We start from the raw sequence: 17,378 nt of genomic DNA, 5'->3' as shown, positions 1-17,378 counted from the left end.
GACAACCCCAGATCGCTCTTTCCGCCCACGAATGCGCTATCGTCACAGCCAATCACAGCTCTTCCTCATACCCCGTGGGAGATCCACGCCCTCACAGCGTGCGACAAAGTTGATGATGGATGAGGCATTGTATGGGGGGACTGCACGAATTTATCTCTCGAGGTGCCGCATAGCCGTCTTCCCGCCCGCCAGCCGAAGCCTGACAAGGATTGCCGAGGCAGCCTTCGTCGTGCTTCGGTGCCGCCATGTCTTGAGGCAAGCCTTGTCCACCAGTCCAAGCCTCTACTTGAAGACATGTGTTGTATCTTCTAGCAATGACTGCCCTGATACGTAAGAGAAGAGAGGGATCGGCCAGACTGAGTAGGTGTTATGACTTCAGTGGAAGACTATCACACGGACATCGCGAAAAATTACTGCGAGCTGAAGACCAACGATGACATTTCCGCGCTCCAGGCTCATAGTAAGCATGTACGACAGCGTAGAGGGTCGTCTGTCAAACGCCGTGTTAGGTAAGCCAGTCACGCTTGCAATCGGTCCTTCAAAAGCTCTTCTCTCGCATTTCCTCTGATCTCTATTGCCTCTCAGCTACATCGAACCACACAGTACCACCTTCACACACGCACAGTTATCTCCACTCGGCCAAGTCCGTAATGCGAGGGTGACTTGTTAAGCTAGGAATTATGCAAGAGCCCGCTGTAGCCCCAATGTTAAACAATGTCCCGTCTATCTTTATATCGGATTCTGCCGTTCTTCCCTGCATAATTGTACCCGCTACTAACGCCCAAATCCATGGTAGAGACACCGAGACCCACTCGTGTCTGAGGGTCATAATAGCTTACAGGGCCCACGGCATGCAGGGGTTAGTGTAGTAGCCTAAAATCAGAACATATCATCGCATGGCACAGAAGCATGGAATCTCCTTGTGTCACTGTCTCAATCGCTACTGACTATGTATATTGTAAGATACTTAGTTCCATCAACGAAGACACACACGGAGTTACAACTACGTCTCCCGTCGTTCCAATAGTGGAGGAGTTGTGTACCAAGTACATTGAGGAGAGCCACGGCACTAGTGCATACTTCTATAATGTTTGACAATAGTACAGGTGAAGAAGAAGGTAGTTAATTTCACCTCGCACAAGGAGCAGACGGCGGCTACGAGCTCACCCGGGAGTTCTGGTGGTGGCACTGCTGCTATGTCTGCTTCAGAAGCGCCGAAAATGTCCTCGAAACCGGACATCTCAAGATCACGAAGAAAAGAGACCAATTTAGGTATATCAAAGAGAAAAACTAAACATACCTTTAGAAAGGATTACTTCTTCTTACTAGAATGAAGTATATTAAAAGCTTGTAGATATACATAGGAAACCTAGAAGTCTACAATACTCTTAAAATTTACGAGGTTTCTTGTTATGAGCTAATGTAGACTCTGGCAGTATCTTCCACGGCTGCAGAGCGTCTGCATACACTGTTAGTTCTTCTGTATGCGCGCTGCCGGGGTCTAATGCGATGCAATGTCAAAGTTAACCTTTGTTCGGCTCCCGAGGTAGACGTTAGGTGTGGAGAGCGAGCCTAGCGGAGGAGATCGAGCTGCTTAGGGCTACAAACTGGGAGGTCTATTAAATAGTCTCGTTACCGGGGTGTAGTAGAGTGAGACGCTCGATTAAGCACCCGCAGCAGCTACTATACTGTAGAGTAATGTTTGGGGGGTAATCGTTTGTATCGAGTCTCTTGACTGGAAGCTGCTTCACTTACTATTTCTGTACATAGCTGGGTTTTCCCTTGTATGAGGTAACAGCACATAGAGACATGTTTCGATCCAAGGGGAACTAGGTCATCAGAAGGGGAAGTGATCCATTTAGAGCACTGATCAGATCCTGCATCGGAAGCTGAACACCACGTTCAAGAGCTGACTACACAGTTGCACAATGACCGAAGAAAAAAGTCCAATCATTACACGACAGCATCGGTGCGCATCCGAGAGCTACTAGTGCAGGGTTCGATACGGTGTGCTCCAATCTTAACGCCCACAACACCAACCTGGAGCTCAACCCGATTGGTACCAATGTCGATGCAGAGCATACTATGGTCAGTCGGATCAAGAACGACCTCGAAACTTCTATCGGTACCAACACAAACAATGTGATAGCAGCAGTCGGTGTGAGCGAGGAGACTTTGGTATCTCACCTCACCACGTTGATGTCTACCCTGGACGTAGGAGGTCGAAGACTTACTTCAAATTTGAGTACCATGAACCACGGCATTATGGATGCACTCAGCACGCACGAGAATAATGCGACATCTCGCTATGGGCATTTGACGACTGCCATGGACACGATCGAGCAAAACCAATGTGCACATTTCGAGGCAATGAACAAAGCATACGACACGACCGCCTCAGCCGCTCAAAGGCCTCGCCAGGATATCTTACATCTCAGACTGAATGCGAACAAAGTAACGGCTGCTCCCAGATTCCCAGTCTGAATCTCATAGCGTATCGTGGAGGTGACATTCCTATCAGCTAGAACACAACGAATGGCGACAGATAAATGTATATTCTTAGCGGAGCCTAAAGATGTCTGACAAAAGCGAGGTGCACGTGGAAACTCATAACGAAGTCTATAATTATTCGATGGAAGTGGAAGAGAAGGAAAAGATTGAGCGAAGCTTGAACGCTGGAGGACGAGGTTGGGATGCGAACGAGAAAGTGGTGTTACATGATACATGTGCAATAGACGGACAATGTATGTCGATCTCCGAACAACAACGATTTTCTGTTAAGGAACTGCCCTAGTTTGATGGTGAGAGGCGTGCATCTATGATTATGATATCATGAATTCGTCAAGTACAGGCCGTGATTACGATAGATGCGACACGCACTAACAAAGGCTTGTCAGACCAGGCTCCTAGATCTTCGTACTTGTTGATACCCTCAGAAGTGACGACGTTGCACATGATAGTAAATCAGTTAGGACAAGAGCACCAGTTGTTAAATGAGAGACTGAGTGACGTTATGCCAGTAACGGCTCGATACTACGAATATGTTTATAGTACATGTCTATCACATGTGCTCGAAAGCACGGGGGTATCAAAGAAAACATAGGGTCAGAAAAGATCTAAATGCTCGCTGAATGACATATGGAAAGCGTCGAAACAAGTATGGGGCATAGCTCATATAGGAAAGTTCGTTGCATGTCGGCTTTTCAGCTCTGTGTCGTGTACATGTGTATATGTTCATGCAGTTGCGACGTCGAGTCGCGGTAGGGTTGCGGCTGTTGGGCCATCATGTGTTGCTGTGGATGCTGATGGTGCTGCTGAATAGGGTGTTGGGGTTGTTGATGCTGATGCTGGTGAAGATGAGGATGGCGCATGCCCATTGCTGCGACAGTATAGTCAGGATGTATATCTGATGATGCTTGACTCATTTGCGACGATGGTCTAGGATGAGTATTGCTTCTGGAGCTGCTGAGTCGATTGCCAATCTTAGAAAGCGGCTTCGAGATCATTTGGCCGAATGAGGGACGGTCATAGTATTGTGACTCTTCAAACTGTGGAGCCCCACCGAAATAGTTGGGGTACAATGTTTCTAGTGGGTTGGGTGGGACCTTGACTTGCTCCATGTATTCGTCGTGATACATATGGGTGTGTTGCTCGGGATCCATGATTGGAGTGTGGGCATGAGGTGTGTGCATCGTGGATGTTGTCATAGCCGGTGGGAGATCAGGTATAGCTGGTTGCGCTACGTCAAGGTAGTTCCCAGGGTCCACGTCCATGTAGCTAATGCGACGGTTATTCGTATCCACCGCGGGGGTTTGCGGCTCCACAAATGGCGAGGAGCCACAATCATAGTCAGGTACGTGCGCTAGAGAACTACAGATACGTAGTAACGCTGCGTTGATGCTCGCGAGCCGCGCTCGTGAGTGCTGTGGATTGGAATTTCCAATGAGAATGTGCATGCGCTGCTCACGTGATAGCTTCTCGACATGCGGTACGGAATCTCTTGAAGGAGTCACGAAACCTGGAGGTAACTGCTGGTGCACAGAGTCCAGCTGTATGTCAGCGCGGAGACTCAAGGCGGTAATTAAGACCTCTTCTCGACTTGGTCGAAGATCGCAACATTGAAGCTTCTGTCGGAGGATTCTCGAGTTGTCGGGACACCAACTAATCTGCGACCGACTTTCTCGTAGTCTCTCATCCAAGCAACCTATAAGCTCTTTCCAAGTATCGTGAAGTGCTTCTTGTCGTATCAGATTCCGGATGACATTCGAGTATTTCCATTGGTCCATCGTTGCGCCATTTTTCATGTGCTTCGCGACGTGGTCACATCGCTCATCCCACCCGATGCTAACCTCTTTGCACTTGTCAAACCCACAACCAAACACTCTTCTTGGCAATAAGGTGATGCCGATATCCGTTAGAGAAGGTAAAGGCCGACCGGCATGGTAGCGTTGATGATGCTTGATGAAGTCTTTTTGGCGGTCGAAGATACGGTTGCAACCATTGACGACACACGGCCAGTCCTCTCCAGTCTCATGCATCCTCATCTCGTGTTTCTTCCAATCAGATTTGGCCTTGAACGTCTTCTGGCTCTTTTGTTCGGCACAATAGGTACAAAACATGAACGGTTCGCCAGATTGGCTCTGAGACTTGTCATCGTCCGGGATCAATGATGGAGAAGCAACACTGATATCATCTGTTGGTGTATAGCTTGGCTCCATCTTGAGGTCGAGTGGGCTCTCAGTATCCACATGAGGCATAGTAGCGGGCACCGGACGCGTCGGATCAAGACCAGCTGGGTAGGAGCGTGGTTCCGCTCGTCTCTTGGAGCGCGATGACGATGAGGAAGCGATGGAACCTCGCGTGTCACTGCTGCCTGTGGACGACGAGAAGGTTGATGCCATAGAGAGTCGAGACCGCCATGATGACCCAGACGAGGATGTCGTGGTTGAACTAGCAGTGCTGGTGGACATGAATGACGAGGCTGTGGAGTTGCGGCCTAAACTTGGTAAGCATATACACACACAACCGGGCGGCGACGAACATACGCGAGTCTATCGCTTGTGAGAACATTCTCTGAATTAGATGTGGAGGATGCCTCGCCAGCAGGGCCTCAATATGTCGCATAGACTCCTCCGGTATGTCTAGATTGTCCTCCATGTTGGCTAGAGAGCCGTATGCTCAGTTCAATTCGCGCGACAGAGGACTACTGTAACATGCCGACTACACCTCGCGACAATTCAAACGAGTGAGAAGCTAAAACGAACGACAGGCGGAGGTGCAAAGGAGGGTGGGGAAGGGTATCCAGGTGTCGCGGTAAGACTAGGGGCCAAGGAGTGGATAATCGTGTATCCGAGCAGGCATCAGCTGCTGTTGGTGCGACAGGTTGATATACAAGTGGGATCACCTCACGCAAGACTGCAGCGGGGAGCGCGGAAACGGCACTCTTCTAGAAGACGTATGGAAGGATTGTAGAAGAAGCTAATTGTGGGTTGCTCGCGGGGGCGCTCGTGCGCAACATCGACATGACCACTGCCCTGGTTTGGCCTCAAAGCTGGGGCAAGGCTGAGGTTACGACAGGCGTGCCAATCTGTAGCGTGTTTGAGATGGCCGCAAGGAACCGTAGTAGGGGCTGAAAGAACACGAGGACCAGCGACGAGAATGAATGAAATGATGTGCGCACATCCACGACAAAAGTCTCTGCCAGCGTGGGTTTAAACACGGTTTGCCTAGGTCGATTCCGGTCGAGATATGGCCAGGCAAAGTGTCTGCGCGAGGCGATGATTCGCACAGACGTGGTGTGCAAAGCACGCAACCTATCGCAGATACGCAACAGGCCATTCGCAACGAAGCCATCCGAACACTAGGCCCTGTAAGGGGCATGCAGCGCGGTACCTGGATGACGCACCGCTGGTTAACTGCTGGAAGCGTGTTGGTGCCGTGATGAGTGACATTTTTGGTGGGACCTGACATGAGCTATCTGTTCATCCTGCACGCCGAATATCGGCATCACGCCGTCGCTTAATCCGGAGACCCAGTTCTTGCAGTTCGCGCCAGACGATGAAGGATTCACACCATCTGGCAACCACCGTCGACTGACGCAAGACTTGCTCGCAATGCTCATAACTCACGCAGATCAATCAGGACTCGAGTACCATGCCCACGATGATGAACTTGAGACAGGTGGCTGACAGAATGGGGTGCTGACGGCAGAAGCACGTCCCCCATGCATAACCGGTAGCAGCGAATGAATGCTTCGGGACTGTGATTGTAGCAGTTGGGCTGCTGCAGGCCGTCATCGCTGAAGATGCCCATGCAACTGGACGGTATCGCGTAATCGACGCGCAGTGAAAGGACACTTCGACTAGTGTAGGGTTAATGTAAGGAGACGGAAGCCTGCCACAACGGGCAGGAAGAGGCCGGGTAAATCCATTAGTTCAAAGATAACAGCCTTAGCTAGAGCGTTCGACTGCTTGGTATGAGGACCCGGACGGTGCGGTAACATGAAGGTGTAATTAACAGCATCACGCTTCTCCCGGGTTGTGTTCAATGTACCCACAGTGGGGCGGCGTCCCTGATGAAAGCGGCGCGATTGTTCGGGTCCCGAAACGCCACGGCACTTTTGGGGATCGTCCAGACCGCGAACGATTTCTTCAAACCGTTGAACAAACTTTGCCTGGGCGCGGATTTAAGCAGTGCACCATTGGCGCGACACCGGCTTAACGTTGAATTGTAAGTCACGTGGGCGCATGCGCAGTTCTTTCGGAGGTCGCGATGCTCCACAATCCAGAAGCAGCCAGTGTTACACCCCTTCATCGATCCGTCCAACGATCTACACGACGACTTTCGCTCAATGCATGCCGTCTTCTTAGGCTCAATAGATGATAGCGCACGGCACCCGGCGCGTCGGTCTAATTTATCTAACACGAAGCATAACGCTTGTCCTATCATTATCTGATTATACAAAGTGTCCATCGCAGTCAAAGTTGCCTGCCGTCTTGAAGTTACAAGAACTCTCCAATCCGCCCCCGGTGATATGAACGTCGTCAATCTTGATGTTGCTACAGCTTCCCTCTCCACAGAGAATATAGTAGTTCTTTCCCTCCTCTGTTGCAGTACCGGTGATGTTCCTCATGACAATGTTCTGGATGATGACACCGTTCGTTGGGTTGCCGGTTGGTCCACCGTTCAGGTAGTCTTGCTGGATATCAATTCCGTAGATGGATATGTTCTCAACGCGAATGTTCTCGAAAAGGATATCGGAGATGAAGCCGGTAGTGTTCGAGTTCGACTTGATGCGGGCTCCGTTCTCAGCGTTCAGAACGACAGAGTTGGTGAAGGATATGTTGGTAACATTGTTGTCTAAAGGATAAGGTTAGTGGGACGCGATCGAAGATGGGTAATTGAAAGGATGACATACTTGACTTTCCGCCAACTGATCCAATGGAAAGACCGTGACTGCCGTTGCAGTACATGTTGTTAACCAGGATGTTGTTTCCGCTTGTGACAGCGACACAGTCGTCTTGGTTGATAACGACGCTGTCACGAACTGTGGTGTCATTGGTGCTTCCCAAGTCGAATCCGTCGCTGTTGTGTGATGCCGGTAGGCCGTTGGAGCGGTTGTTGGGTGCATATCCAGCGCTGTTGTTCAGCGTAATGTGGTGAATATCCAGACCAGCACTGTTACTAATAGCGAAGCAGTGGACGGGATAGTTCTCGATGTAGATGTCGTGAACCGAGCTTTTCCCAAGAACCTTGCTGATCTCGATAAAGTGGTTTGGCTTGGTAAGGCCTCCGTTGCTACCAAGACCGTCCCACCAAGCTTGACCATTACCATCGAGCACCGCATCTGCGTCGGCTGTAATTTCGATGTTGGATCCTCCCACCTTGATGAAAGCATAGTTTGCATCGGCATATTCCCAGAATGTCTTTCCCTTGAATGTCACCTTGGTGCCACTCTTCAGCTTTGAAAGATCAATAGTTGAGTTTCCAGGCACGGTGAGACCATCAAGAGTTATGGAAGTGCAGGCCGCTGTTGCTGCTGGGATAGCCGCATACTCAGTCACGTAGCAGGCATCCGTAGTCGCAGTTGAAGACGGCGAGGGTACGGCGGCTGCTGTTCCTACAGCAGCAAGAATGACTGACGTAGATGAAGCTACAAGGGAGTTAGTACAGGGATGGTCCGTGTCGTATACTGCTTCTAGTACCTTGGAATCGCATTTTGAAGGGGTTGAACTGATGTGAATCTCAAAAACTTCTTACATCCACAGGGTACTGACACTACTGTATATATACGTTCATGATCTTGCGGCCCCAGAATTTCCGTCCAAAGGCCACCTGCATATCCCCGACGAGTCGCCACATAATTTTGCGCGCGCGGCCACTGTAGAAATCTGAAGCCTTGTCATTTCCGACCAGAAAGCACAAGCAATCCAAGCACTAAAGCCAAGAACAGGCAAGGCTTGACAGCAGCACCATGCAAGAGGAGGTGTTCGCCCCACCACCAGGCACTGGGAAGTCAGTGCTAGCACGGGGAACGGCTCGGAAGAACATGGGGCGTGGCCGGCCAGTCCGTGGCGAAAGAACAAAGACGCGTTCTGTTTGGTCGAAACATTGCAAATGTACGACATGAAACATTCATCCGGGGTGCCACCAGCACATGGTGGAAAGGCGGAGTGAATGCGCGGAAAAATGGATTCCGTCCAACGGTATGGCTACTTAGTGCGAAGATGACCAGATGACTGATCGCGGAAATGATGCAGGACGGCGGGAATTGCGTAGGCCATAAATAATCCACGATGTCATGCGCTATCAACCAGAGGTATCCAAAATTCCCTTATCCCAACGTACAAAGAAGAACCGAGAATACACATATACGGCAAACTGCAATCTATCTGAAATGATCGCAGCGCTGGTAGAAGGAAAGATTTACCTTAGAAACGTGAATTCGGAGAGAGCCATGTGACTAGCGGCTTGGCATGGCCCTGGTTTCCGGATTGATGCATGCGCAACCTTCTCGTTCCTCTGTGCTGAGTAGACCCTGACATAATTATGCAGGGCGCAAAAGGCCAAGATTGCAACGCGTATGTCAGCGGAAGTTACGGATGTATCAGAAAGCTTTGTAAGGCTTCGAGGCTTAGGTCAGGGCTACTTTTGCATTCTTCAATAAAGACCAAAACATACATGGATATGTATCTCAGGGGCTGAATCTGCCAACCTTCCGACGCCCATCAAATCGCAAGCTATCCTGCAATCATTCAATTTGATACAGGAATCACGCAAGGTAGCGTAGCTCATATCTAAGAGTATCTCAGCCGCAGTCGGCATATACGAACGCGTCGCACTTGTTCAGATCATAAGTCATACAAAAGTCCCGGAAGTATACCTTCACGCCTTTTCGAGAACTTTCGGACCGAACTAAATGCCGCACGTACAATCTTGCGTAACAGGCCTTGATATCGGTTGCTTACTGAGAAGGACAAACAAAGACTGCGATACATCATGACACATGCAAGACCATATCTTGAGTATGATCAATCGTTGAATAGGTCTTAGAGTTGACGGTCGATGATGACAAGCGAAAGAGGCTTTATACACACAGGCAGGCATATAGACACCCTGAAACCCACAGAGCTCGTGACGAGGCGTGAATGTATATCCACTTCTGTCGATCAAAACCTCCATATAAAATCTTACTAAGTGAGGCCAGAAGAATACAGCCTGCTCATTTCGGCATCTTGGGACACCAAAAACTCTGCTCCTGAACACTCGTTGGAGACTGTGTTGCTGCACGATGAAGATCTGGGTGCATAAAACACCATAGAATAGACCCACTCTCCTCTAAAGTTACCAGCTGCGATGCCACGACCTGTGAATCATGTCCTCTTTTCGATGCTTGACAAAGTCTTCAACTTCATTCTCGAGAATGAGCAGAACTGACATGATCCATACTTTTCACTCCTGGCAGACATGAGTCTTCGTAGAGGCTCAGGTTCCATGGCTAGGTGCGCATGAGTTTGTTCGAATGTTGCAAAGCAGCTCGTGAACGGGGGCAGGAGGCAGGGAAGTAGAAGGCCTCATATAAACTTGGCAAACAAAAGATATGACGAGACGTGAGACATGTACAGCAAGTGCAGACATGGTCTCCGTCTTCGTCACTTTTGATGTCCCTAAAAGACAACGGCCATTGCTGACACAATCGTCTACCAATAATCAGTCCATCAATCTTATACATCATTTTCATCGATTTACTCACAAAGCCAGTCACACCCACCCATAGCTTCATACCCATACCCTCGATCTTAGCTGCTTCTCCTTCCACCGGCGCCGTCACACTCGATGTCGACGAAGCAGAGTACTTCGCCGTTTTGCTTGCCCGCGTCGTACTAGAAGAGCTAGATCCTGTTGTAGAAGTTGCCGTTGCCGTCGAATCAAGAAAGGATTGCCAGGCCTCTGCAGGTGACAAGGTTGCCGTTTTAGTTGGATACGGGACAAATAACCCCGCCGGCGTATTTGTATTGGAATCTTGTGAGTTGTTGTCAGGTGCGTCTGGTGTTTCTGGTACTTCTGGTTCTGGCCGGTTTGGTCTTGCTGCCGGTACTTGGGGTTCATTGGGCACAATTGGCGAAAAGGGTTCGTCTGGTGTTATAGGTCTTGGGATAGGTCGCGGTGGCGGTGGAATAAAAGCCGCGGAGGATGTTGCGACAAAGAGAAGACATAGTAGGGTGTGTGGTAACATTTTGAAGGGACGTTAAAATTGGAGTCTGGAGCGGATGACGAGATTTGAGATATCGGGGCTGGTTAGGGAAAAGGTACAGGTCCTGGTACTTCTAGCCATGTTGTATATACCCATAAAGTCTGCGTGTTTCAAGGCGTCCAGATTGTGTCCAGCCTCATCATAACATTGCGGCGGAGCACCAACTGACAGGGTGGGAATACGCCTCGCGCTTCGCTTGGGCAGCCACCGCCTAATCAAGTATTGGGGGCCAAAAACAACAACTTCTAACTTCTCCTCAAGTAAACAGCTCGACAAAGTGGTCATACGCGAAACTTCTCTTAAGGCCTGAGTTGTCAATTGAGCGGAGAAGCAATATTAGACAACACCACGCCCTCTAGTATACCTAAAAATCCCAGCACCCTTATCAACGCCATCGCTATGCGCACGTACAAGGGTAGTACAACCGTTATAGTACATCGTACGAACCGACCAATCACATCTCTCACTTGTCCGCATTAACGATATATCTCGTCAAATGGCCTGGTATCCCGGAAACAACTATCCCATACTTCGTTGACTACCTTTCCAGCATGCTCTTGGTCCTTTATGCCTGGCCTAGCCATCATACTTAATGTCGCTCTCCGTCTAACACACGATTGTAGTTGTTCGGTGATGCGCCACTGGTTCCGTGTGAAGAACTCTCTAGAGAAACGACATTCGCCGCTGAGTGTGGAAGCGCGTATCTCAAGGCAAGCCTGGTGTCGCAGGTTCTCGGACTCGACTTTGAATTTTAGATGGTCCCACGCGTGAACCATCTCGTGCGCCATGGTGTCTTCCTGATGTCCGCGATTGCGGAACTTGTTGGCGCAGAGGAGGATGCCATGGTCGAGGGAGAAACCGCCCGATTGCTCATTCGTGCACATGCGGCACAGTATATTGTCCTTGTTCAGATCGCCTCCCAGCTTGTATACTTCATCCGACAGGAAGCGTATAATGGGACTGTATTGTAATAGGTATTCCTTGTTCGACTCGCATCGCTTGCATATCGAGTCTGCTTTTATCTTGTCCATTTCGCTGAAGTAGCCCTTTTCTAATTCGATGTCTCGAGAACCTGTCATGCGACCGAGCATTATGTTGAAGGTACTGCTCCATGTGTAGTATACGGGGTCGATCTTCTGAGGGGGTGGTTGGGCCATGGCGGAGAGGGATGCGCCATCGGGCGCCGTCTCGGGGTTTGCCATGGTATGGTTCGGCGGTGTGCAACTTTGGAGTTCGATGGCCGGAGTGAAGGGCGCAGATGTGTGGCGTGACGTACAACGATGTTTACTGTAGGGCGTGGTCTCAATTCCCGTCGCGAAAAGTTTAGGTGGAGATGGGGAAGGAGCTGGTAGCGCGGGGAGCCAATCGGAGGGAAGACGTCACCGCGAGCAAGGGAGCCCGAAGATCGCTTGCGAGGGAAACTTGGGCTTGTTCCAGTCATCAGTCGCGCAACAATATAAAGAGCGGCGTCTATGTGATGAAGCGCTGAGCTCCAACTACATCTCAGTGGTCCCTTCTCTCCTACAATATTCTTGACTATCCGGCATCTGCGCCTGCCGCCATTGCATCACACCCTCTTTCGCAATGGCTGTTCATATGCGCAAGCAGCCCGGCCAACTCACCGTCGTGATAAAACTCGGTAAATACAGAACAGTACTTAATTCGCATCGAAAAGAAGAGAACACCTGACCAACATAACCAGGAACTTCATCCATAGTTGACGAAAAAACACATCAGCCCCTCCTCTCCATCCTCTCCCTCATTGTCGAGACAGCATGCAGTCTACGCACCGCCGGGCATCGCGTCGTAATTGTATCCTCTGGCGCCATTGGTGTGGGTTTACGACGTATGAATCTCCCACGACGTCCAAAACACCTCCCACAAGTCCAAGCGCTTGCGGCTATCGGTCAAAGCAGACTGATGTCGCTATGGGATCAGCTGTTTGGCAATTTGGAGCAACCAATTGCTCAGGTGCTTTTGACGCGAAACGACATTGCCGATCGAACACAGTACCAGAATGCGCAGAATACATTCATTGAACTCCTGAGCATGGGTGTCATTCCTATTGTGAACGAGAACGATACTTTGGCCGTCACAGAAATCAAGTTTGGTGACAACGATACGCTGAGTGCTATAACTGCGGGTATGGTCCAGGCGGATTACCTCTTCCTTATGACGGATGTGGACTGTCTGTACGACAAGAATCCGCGCACCAACCCAGACGCAAAATCCATTGCTGTTGTGGAAGATATTGCAGAGCTGGCAGCAGATGTAAGCTCGGCCGGCAGTTCCCTGGGAACAGGCGGTATGAGCACCAAGATTGTAGCAGCAAGGTTGGCGACAAGTGCGGGTGTCACGACAGTCATCACGAAGAGTAGTAAACCAGGCAACATCTCGGGCATTATTGCGCACGCAGAGAAACAAAGAAAGGGAAGGATGTCAAGTCGAAATTCCGTCACCAACTTGCAGGAAGAAGGCGCAGCACACGCTCAAGCAGCCTTGCAAGACTCAAATCACGATCTCTCTGCATCTACAGCCTCGCTAGGCGATCAACAGCTCTCTGGAAGCGCATCGCCCAAACCAGAAGAACCAGTGCCCCTACACACCCGCTTCCTCCCGATATCCAACCCAATCCGCGACCGCTACTTCTGGATCTTGCATGGTCTTGCGCCCCACGGGACGATATACATCGACCAGGGTGCGTGGGCTGCGTTGAGCGATAAAGCTGGACTACTACCTGTCGGCATCGTAGAAGTAGATGGCCACTTCGCCCAGCAAGAAGCCGTACGCATTGTCGTTGTCAAACGTCTATCCAACCCATCACACTCTCCCAAACCAGTGCAATCACCAACGACCCCGCAACTGCCTACAACGCCTGGCGCTCTAGCCCACGGCGTACACGCCCCAATTCCAATTCGACATCCCCTTACGCACTCATCGTCATCATCGTACTCGATGAGTTCCTCACAGACACTGCAGCACCCACCCAATTACGAACTGCACAACCCAGCACCAATTGAGATTGGGCGAGCGGTAGTGAACTACTCAGCTACCGAAATTAGGAGAATCAAAGGCCTCCATTCGACGCAAATTAGTGAGGCGTTGGGTTATGCAGATAGTGAGTATGTGGCGTTGCGAGAGAACATCGCTTTCTTTGGGGGCGAGAGGAGTAGACCTAGCACGCCCGACTTTAGGCATGGAGAAAAGAAGAGTGAGATGGTCGAGGCGCATTGAGGCGGGTATCTTCATAGCGTGTAGATGGCAAATAGACATGGGTCAAGAATGAAGATTGAAATGCTTGCATTGCATGCGATGTGGGGTGTATACCCATGAATATACCAAACGCCAACGGCAAACCGAAGACTCCAAGCAATGCGACTATAAGCGCGACTAAGAAAAAAAATCAATGACTTCCGTGCAGAACGCCCTTTCGCCGTCGTAAATGTTAGACATTATGTAATGAAGACCAAGAACAAGTCTAGTAGCTCTCCTCAGATTGCTCTGAGCTGCTGCGGATCTTGCCCCCAGAGGTACGCTCGTAAGCTCGTGGGCTGCCCTTGCAGTGCTTCACGATCCACGGGTGTACCTCAACATCCTCGAGCGCGATACGCTTCTCAGGGTCAAGTACCAGGAGTCTCTTGATGAGATCCCGTGCTTCTGCGCTGACAAAGCTTGGGACTGTGTACTCTCCCCTCGCAATCTTGCGCTGTGTCATGACTTGTGTGTCCTCAAAAGGCGCTTCGCCGACCAAGAACTCATATGTCAAGACACCCAAACTCCACAGGTCAACCTTCTCAGAGTAGTAGTTGTCCTTGCCGCCACCGCGAAGCATCTCCGGGGGCAGGTAGTCGAGAGTTCCGCACATGGTGTTTCGGCGGTTGTTGGGTGCGTGAACCGACCAACCAAAGTCAGAAATCTTGATCTCGCCGTGAATGCCTACGAGGATGTTTTCGGGCTTGATGTCGCGGTGCATGACGTGCTTCTTGTGGAGGTACTTGAGCGCTGCGGCCATTTGGGCAATGTATTGAGCTGCTTTCCATTCTGGGAAGCGTTGTTCCTTGCGGAGGTGCTTGTAGAGTTCTCCCTTGCCGGCGAACTCGAGAATGAGGAAGATGCGCTTTGCGTCGTGGAAGTGACCGAACAGCTTGAGGATGTTGGGGTGAGTGAGGTGTGATTGGATCTCGATCTCTCGGCGGACCTGCTTCTCGACTTTGCCTTGTTGGAGCTCGGACTTGTGGAGGACCTTCAAAGCGCACACAAAGCCTGACGACCGTTCCTTGGCGAGGTAGACGCGACCAAACTTTCCCTTTCCAAGGGGCTTGCCGATTTCGAACATGCCCAGATGCCATTGTTTGGGTTGTGCGGGGTTTGAAGGAGCGGTGTAGATGGCTGACTCGGTAAGGGTGCGGCGGTGAGAGGGGTTTTGTTCTGAGGGGCGGCTGGCGCTTGCTGTGATGGTGACCTTGGCGATGTTGGCCGTCTTTGCGTTTTGTGTGGCAAGCTTCTGTAATGGAATTTGATGGGGCAGCTTCATGCGGTTTGCAGCTGATTGTGACGACGACAGGCCGGATGTGGTTGCCGAAGACTTTGACTCTGTTAGAAGTAGCTCTACACGACAGACGAATTGATGCACACCTTTGCCTTGTGGTAGGTCGTAGTGGTGGTCGTGGATGCGACCTGGTCGTCGTTCTCATCGTTGATGGTGGTGCGCTCAAAGGCGGCTTCGAGGTTTGCAACGTCGGCCATGGCGATGTCGAGATGCAGGCTGGAGCGACAGGAAGCAGGCAGTACGGCAGCAAAAGACGTGCCCAAGGGTATTATGGAATGCTATGTTGATGGTTGTTCAAGGTTCAGGGACGGCATGCCAGCTAGTTAACCACAAACAAGTGGGTTTCACACGTTGCTATGGGAGACGGCGATCGGCGGTCGGAGCTTTCGTTCGCGCCCCACTCCAAAGAAGCTCCCCGCCATCGGGCCCACCTGCAGCTGGCAGCGAAGAAGAGGAAGAAGAATCCGTACCGTCACTCGCCTCGCCGCATTATTTCAAAAGGGTCTCGTCGCATACATCTCATAATATGGCATCGCTCAACGGAGCGCCCGCCGATACCGTGGCACCTGGCCACGCCGACACGTCCATCACCAAGCAAGGCTTCACCATCACCACGCGCAAACTGCCCATCCTCAAGGCCGGTCCTATAGAAGACATGACCAAGAAGCTGGGCATTGCGCCGCCTGAGATGATATTCGGCGACAACATGGTACGGATAGAACATGAACAGAGTGGCTGGTACATCGAGTTCAATGCCTTCGATGCGCTGGATCTGGTGGACAAGACTGGCGACAAGATGTTCAAGGTGTCATACTCCAAAGAGTGGCAGCAGAACCGGTGAGGATTTATACCACGATGCCTTCTGAATGCCCGCCTGACAGCTCCCAGACAGAAGCAATTCGAGGATATCAAGGAAGTCGTCAAGCCGTTCGACTGGTCCTATAGCACAGATTACAAGGGCACCACACCGCCAACACCTGCCTTCGAGCCTACCGAGACTCCCATACCACTTGCTCTCCTCAAGCGACCTGACCCTATACACTTCTTCGACGAACTAGTCCTTTACGAAGACGAACTAGCGGACAACGGCATTGCCATGCTATCTTGCAAGATTCGCGTCATGCCGCAACGGCTACTATTACTTGTGCGCTTCTTCATGCGTCTAGACGATGTTATCTTCAGGATACGCGACACTCGGATATTTGTCGAGTTTGGTGACAATGTGGTGCTCAGAGAATATACGGCGAGGGAGGAGAAGTACGAGGATGTGAGAAAGAAGCTCGCAGGAAGAAAAGAGGATGTGCTTGCGATAATGCGAGACCCCAACCGCTTAGCGGAGCACATACCCATCGTGGAGCATAAGCTCGAGGGGCTGCAATTGAAGTAAGCTAGGGCGGATGCGACAGAACATCCAAAAGAAAGAAAACGGGCCCACCAACATGAGAGCAACAGCGTTAGAAGCGGTAAACGGCGAACTAAATCTGCAAAACCATCAACAAGGTTTGTGCTTTGCTCGTATACCTGTTGATCGAAACCAAACTAATCTTCTGTTCAGTAATCAACTTACCAGTACTCAGAAACCAAGCGTCTTAGTTTGGGAATCTGCCGTTCTACAAGCTTCAAGTACAGACGCACTCCACTTATCTTGCGGAAGCGTTGTCGAGATGCACCAATAACTCTCATGCGCGACGCGATGGTGATCCTCCATCCACTATCGTGTACATATCTAGCACATAATGCATGTAGTCGATCTTGAGCTTGATGCGCATCCATGCACAAACGATGTTCTGTGTGCGGATCTCAAGATCGTGTGCGTCTGGTCATCTGAACCGCTAAGCGTACTGAGATCTCGATGGAATCTCGAGCAGACGAGCCACATGAATGTTCATGCCCGAATGCAATTCTTCATGACAGGAATGAAGCATTGAAACTCTATCTCCCAGCTTTTATATTAAACCTCACCGCTGGTGCATGCAGATCGCCCTCAGTACCGTGCGCAAGCCGTTAGGACCTGTAGGAGGTTCCTGCCTTATCACCTCCCAAGAAACAATTGAGTTCTGTAGACGCTGAGATAAG

The 17,378-nt window shown here is 50.6% G+C and overlaps 7 protein-coding genes across 7 annotated transcripts; 2 read left to right on the top strand and 5 right to left on the bottom strand.

Annotated features, from left to right (window-relative positions):
- Positions 1 to 2,998: 2,998 nt before the first annotated feature.
- Positions 2,999 to 5,362, bottom strand: CC77DRAFT_540962 (hypothetical protein). The gene is made up of 2 exons (XM_018532087.1): positions 5,046 to 5,362; positions 2,999 to 4,996 (listed from the first exon to the last, which is right to left on the bottom strand). Exons 1-2 carry the CDS (start codon positions 5,155 to 5,157, stop codon positions 3,204 to 3,206), a joined length of 1,905 nt encoding a protein of 634 aa, XP_018390126.1. The 5' UTR covers positions 5,158 to 5,362; the 3' UTR covers positions 2,999 to 3,203.
- A 1,475-nt stretch (positions 5,363 to 6,837) lies between these two features.
- Positions 6,838 to 8,326, bottom strand: CC77DRAFT_541054 (polygalacturonase precursor). The gene is made up of 3 exons (XM_018532088.1): positions 8,205 to 8,326; positions 7,418 to 8,152; positions 6,838 to 7,359 (listed from the first exon to the last, which is right to left on the bottom strand). The coding sequence occupies exons 1-3, from the start codon at positions 8,215 to 8,217 to the stop codon at positions 6,956 to 6,958; spliced, it is 1,152 nt and encodes a 383-aa protein (XP_018390125.1). The 5' UTR covers positions 8,218 to 8,326; the 3' UTR covers positions 6,838 to 6,955.
- A 1,597-nt stretch (positions 8,327 to 9,923) lies between these two features.
- CC77DRAFT_540954 (hypothetical protein) lies at positions 9,924 to 10,982 on the bottom strand. The gene is made up of 2 exons (XM_018532086.1): positions 10,253 to 10,982; positions 9,924 to 10,199 (listed from the first exon to the last, which is right to left on the bottom strand). The coding sequence occupies exons 1-2, from the start codon at positions 10,733 to 10,735 to the stop codon at positions 10,167 to 10,169; spliced, it is 516 nt and encodes a 171-aa protein (XP_018390124.1). The 5' UTR covers positions 10,736 to 10,982; the 3' UTR covers positions 9,924 to 10,166.
- On the bottom strand, positions 10,983 to 12,170 carry CC77DRAFT_540953 (mitochondrial inner membrane protease-like protein ATP23). The gene has a single exon (XM_018532085.1). The coding sequence runs from the start codon at positions 11,953 to 11,955 to the stop codon at positions 11,230 to 11,232; it is 726 nt and encodes a 241-aa protein (XP_018390123.1). The 5' UTR covers positions 11,956 to 12,170; the 3' UTR covers positions 10,983 to 11,229.
- Positions 12,171 to 12,337: 167 nt separating this feature from the next.
- CC77DRAFT_1047267 (glutamate 5-kinase) lies at positions 12,338 to 14,075 on the top strand (the record flags this gene model as incomplete). Its single annotated transcript, XM_018527481.1, has 2 exons — positions 12,338 to 12,392; positions 12,456 to 14,075. The coding sequence occupies 2 exons, from the start codon at positions 12,338 to 12,340 to the stop codon at positions 13,985 to 13,987; spliced, it is 1,587 nt and encodes a 528-aa protein (XP_018390122.1). The 3' UTR covers positions 13,988 to 14,075.
- CC77DRAFT_955810 (serine/threonine-protein kinase 12) lies at positions 14,027 to 15,965 on the bottom strand. Its single transcript, XM_018535489.1, has 2 exons — positions 15,389 to 15,965; positions 14,027 to 15,338 (listed from the first exon to the last, which is right to left on the bottom strand). The coding sequence occupies exons 1-2, from the start codon at positions 15,497 to 15,499 to the stop codon at positions 14,232 to 14,234; spliced, it is 1,218 nt and encodes a 405-aa protein (XP_018390121.1). The 5' UTR covers positions 15,500 to 15,965; the 3' UTR covers positions 14,027 to 14,231.
- On the top strand, positions 15,726 to 16,872 carry CC77DRAFT_955807 (TIP41-domain-containing protein). The gene is made up of 2 exons (XM_018535488.1): positions 15,726 to 16,139; positions 16,191 to 16,872. Exons 1-2 carry the CDS (start codon positions 15,829 to 15,831, stop codon positions 16,687 to 16,689), a joined length of 810 nt encoding a protein of 269 aa, XP_018390120.1. The 5' UTR covers positions 15,726 to 15,828; the 3' UTR covers positions 16,690 to 16,872.
- The last annotated feature ends 506 nt before the right edge of the window (positions 16,873 to 17,378 follow it).

The sequence above is a fragment of the Alternaria alternata genome, assembly GCF_001642055.1.
Source record: "Alternaria alternata strain SRC1lrK2f unplaced genomic scaffold CC77scaffold_3, whole genome shotgun sequence".
NCBI classification, from domain to species: Eukaryota; Fungi; Ascomycota; class Dothideomycetes; order Pleosporales; family Pleosporaceae; genus Alternaria; species Alternaria alternata.
The sequence above is the reverse complement of the archived record's forward strand: the minus strand, read 5'-3'. Positions and strand labels throughout refer to the sequence as shown.